Source organism: Echinops telfairi, unplaced genomic scaffold, assembly GCF_000313985.2.
Source record: "Echinops telfairi isolate 266 unplaced genomic scaffold, ASM31398v2 ScPeMD7_7424;HRSCAF=8462, whole genome shotgun sequence".
Lineage (NCBI taxonomy): Eukaryota > Metazoa > Chordata > Mammalia > Afrosoricida > Tenrecidae > Echinops > Echinops telfairi.
The window spans coordinates 25,089,194-25,093,168 of record NW_022111324.1 but is presented as its reverse complement, the minus strand read 5'-3'; the positions used below and the strand labels follow the sequence as shown (position 1 = coordinate 25,093,168).

At 48.8% G+C, this 3,975-nt stretch overlaps 1 protein-coding gene across 1 annotated transcript in view; it reads right to left on the bottom strand.

Moving 5' to 3' along the window:
- The window catches only part of LAMC2 (laminin subunit gamma 2), a 73,832-nt gene extending 71,394 nt beyond the window's left edge, over positions 1 to 2,438 (bottom strand). The window contains exon 1 of the mRNA XM_004706788.2: positions 2,315 to 2,438. Within this exon, the coding sequence (XP_004706845.1) occupies positions 2,315 to 2,399 (85 nt within the window). The 5' untranslated portion in view covers positions 2,400 to 2,438. The remainder of the gene's footprint in view (positions 1 to 2,314) is intronic.
- Positions 2,439 to 3,975: the final 1,537 nt, after the last annotated feature.

Sequence of the window (3,975 nt, the reverse complement as noted above, 5' to 3'; positions counted from 1 at the left end):
TCTCCATGGCAGTGATTGGTCAGATTGGTGGACACTTGTACTATTAACTTGTTTTTTGTTTTGTTTTAAGAAATGTGGTTTCAGGCCTTTTAATGCATTCAGCAATAATAATTAATCCTTTTCAGCCACCCTGAAAGGCTGCACAAGCTTCCTTCCTCTAGAAGGTATGGACAATAGCTAAGAGCAGCTGAGGGTCTTGAAAGGACACCTGTAAGGAGCAAGCCAATGAATGCGCCAATATCTGAATGCTGGTGAAGCTGCTGTAAAGCATGTGTTACTTTTACAAAGCCCACAAAGTCTTAGCTACCTCTGAGACCATACTTTTACCTATAAGGGAGCAACCACGAAACTGTCATTTTTCAGGTGCCCAGACATGCAGCCTGGGGACCTTCAGAGGCAGATCACTTTGAGATGTGACAAGCACCAAACTTTCCGTCCAGCTTCCAGCGCATCCCAGCAAGCCATGAAAGGAAAAGCATGCATGCCCCACGCTGGCACCTCTGAAGCCCAGGCAGCCAGTGCAGCCGTTGACCAGGGAGTCTGATAGCGAACTGCCTTTCTCCGAGGAAGAAGACCGGGTGAGAATGAGCGGAGCACTGCCTCTGATTTCACGGTCCAGGTGGATGATCTGAATTAATCCATCTTGACTCTAATTTTATTAAACAATTGGTGTAATTCCGCAACAGTTCTTTTAGCTACCCAGTGCTAACTCATCCACAAAATGGCTGAGTAGAAACGTGCTTCCATATGTAGCCATCATATAAAAATATAAAAAATAAATAAGTTCCTTTCCTCCTTGTCATTTTCATAATGCTGTCAAAACAACTAACTCTGGTCTAAGAGGCTTGGGGCCTAATACCGAGCGGGCCTCTCTCTGCCCATAACTGCCTATGTGCTCCTTGGCAAATTCACTTCCATTTTCTCATTAAAAAGAAGAAGAATGGATTCTTGGGGTAGATGCACAAATCAGTCCCTTTGAATTCTAAAATTCAGAAACTATTCTTATGGTTAGACTATTTCCACACCCAGGTTAAGGCTACTTATCCTAACTCTAATGGAACCCTCTCAAAGTGACCATTTTCATACATGAGTTTTTACTGATCATCAGGAAAGAGGAGCCCTAGTGGCTCCATGGTTAAGTACTCAGCTACTGAGAGGTCAGCAGTTTGAACCCACCCAGCCACTTGGCCAGAGAAGAGATTTGGCTATTGCTTCTGTAAAGCTTCGCTCCATAGGAAACCCCAAGGAGCAGTTCCATCCTGCTATGCGTTTGGAAATCAATCCTATAGGATTGCTATGCATTTGGAAATCAACTTGCTGGCCCCCAGTAACAACAAACAGAGATAATGGGTTGGAAGTTAATCCAAAAATTATGTTGGAGGAAATGGGGGGGCCAGGTGAGGAGTGCTGTACCAGAGCCTTTTAAAGCACATACAGCCCAGGCCAACAGCCTCCAGACTGGTTGCTAGCAAATGAAACATCTGATGTGATGCCGGGAGCATGGAGCATCTCATGTTTACATATCCATGTGTGTGAACATGACGCTTGGCCTTGGACCTACTGAAATGCCATCAGGGGCGGAAAGCCGTATAAACATAAAAGGCCAGAGTAATGACACAGACCAGGATAATGCATAAAACGTAGTGATAAGGAAAACGCCGTAACGAGTTGTCATAGCAGTGACACGCACACAGTCAGCAGTTGCTAGGCTCTAGGAAAGTTTTGTCCACACCTCGGGACAGGACACCTCGTCACAGGACACCTCGTCGGAAGATCAAGTGAGATAGGACATAGGTGCTCAGTGAATGCCGGGTAGATGACAATACTGTGGGAGAGAGCATTATGGAAAAGCAACACCCGAGGGCTCCTTTCCATACGGAGAGCCGGATGCCAGGAGGATGATTGAAGAGGTGTGTTCAGAATCTTTGTGCCCTTCGCCAAAACACTCCCATCAAAATACCTGTTTAAAATTAAAAAAGCACACCCGGGGACATTTCTGTATTATCCACACATTGCTGGTCCACCAGGGACACCTGGGTCCAAAAGAAACCAAGAAGCACCATTTCTAAAGTAAGTAAATTCCTGGTTTGGAGCAACCTATTGAATGCACGTCCTTTGAATCAGACAAATTGATTATCCTAGTGCATAGGGGTGTGAGGGATGAGATTAGTCTCCGTTGATAGGATTGGAGGAGAAACCCCGGAAGATACCAGCCGGAGGAAGGAGCTCTAAAGAGGTTCGTGAGAGCCTCGGAGGAGCGGCCAGCCATCGCCGTCCGCGGAGAAAGGCAAGCTCTTTCTGGAAGCCGACTCACCTGGCCTCCGGAAGGTGGAGGTGGCCGAGGCCGCGGGCAGGAGCAGCAGGAAGTAAAGACAGCAGCGCCGCCAGAGCGCAGCCATAGCCGGGCTGCCGTCCCTCGGTGTGTCGCTGCAGGGTCACGGCCAAGGCACTCGTGGCCAGCTGGGTGCCCTCCACGCCCTGCTGTGCCTGCCTTTTCCTGGGCCAGGTGGTTTTATCCCCTCTGCTACCTGAGTCAGTCTGGACAGGAAGAGAGGCTGCGTTTCAGGCCGTGACTCACCTGTGAATAAGGAGGCCCAGCCCTCAGGAGGCAGACACACACACACACACACACACACACACACACACACACACACAGCGCAGGAGCGCTCCCTCCCCCTCCCCGCGCAAGCAGGGCGCACACCTGGTCGGCCGGCGGGGGAGGGTGTGGTGCCCAGGCGGCTGCGGCCCAGGATCCTCCTGGAGCCCTGTGCCAGATCCCCCAGAGCGTCCCTGCTCTCCCGGGGTGGTCCTGGATGGAATTCCTAACAGTCAATGTAGGGCAGCCGCCCCTTCCTCAAATTGAGAGGTCCGCACTCAAGGGTGCAAACTCAGAAATAAACTACCTCAATCCGACCTTCTGCTGAGCCCTCCTGTCCTAGTTCTGCCTGTATCACCAGGACCCCGGTCACTTTCTAATCACTTAAGGATGCATCTCATTCAACTATCGCGTTTGGCCTCATTTTTCCCCCTAAAAAGTGGCACGGTATCAGACTGAGAATTGGTGCTGAATACATCTCTGTGGAATTGAATAAGAAGGAGGCTCCTGGTTTCCCTGTTTTCACAGGAGAGAGAGAGAGAAAGGATATAGCCAACCTCTATGACAGAGGTGATTGCCCCACAGGGTTTCATGGGCTTGGTCAAGTGTAGGGTCAGCGAAAAAAAAAATTTAAATAACAAAATAAAAAAAACTTTTTTAGAGGAAGCCCTTTAAGAAATTGGATTGTGGACACAGCGTCTAGGTTCACTATATAGACATCATGGTCATTTTATGTTAACATCAATCAACATTATAAATCCTCCCCCCCACGCCCCTCCAGGGTACCACTTCCACTGCCATCAACACTGGCTAACAGAGACACTAGGCCGGGAAGAACTGGCCCTGTGAGTCTCTGAGCCTGTACATCTTCACCGGCATAGAAAGCCTCTGAGGCTCTAAGTCCTTACCAGATCAGAAACCCTCGTCAAGAGGTGTGTGCAATTTACTGACCTTTGGGTTAACCCAGAGTGTAATCCACTCCGCCACCTGAGCTCCTGTCCAGGTAGAATAACCCCAAACCAAATCTGCTTTCCAGTCAAAGCTGACTCCTAGCGACCTCACTGTGGGTTCCTAGAGCATAACAGTTTACTGGAGTAGAAAGCCGTCTTTCTCCCCGGACTGCTGGTGGGTTCCCACTGCTGATCATATGTCAATAAAACTGTTGGAAACTATGTACAGCCTCAGAAACCCAAAGGAATAGTGCTACTCTGTCCTATACAAGGTGACCAGATTTTAACATTGATAAAGCGGGACAGCATTGATAAAACTCGTATCCTGGCGAAATAGCCACATGGCAGCCGAAAACCATATACCCTAGCTTGTCATGCATTCTTTCCAAAAAATCAGGACTTTTTAAAAACACCGCGGGATGCGGGGGA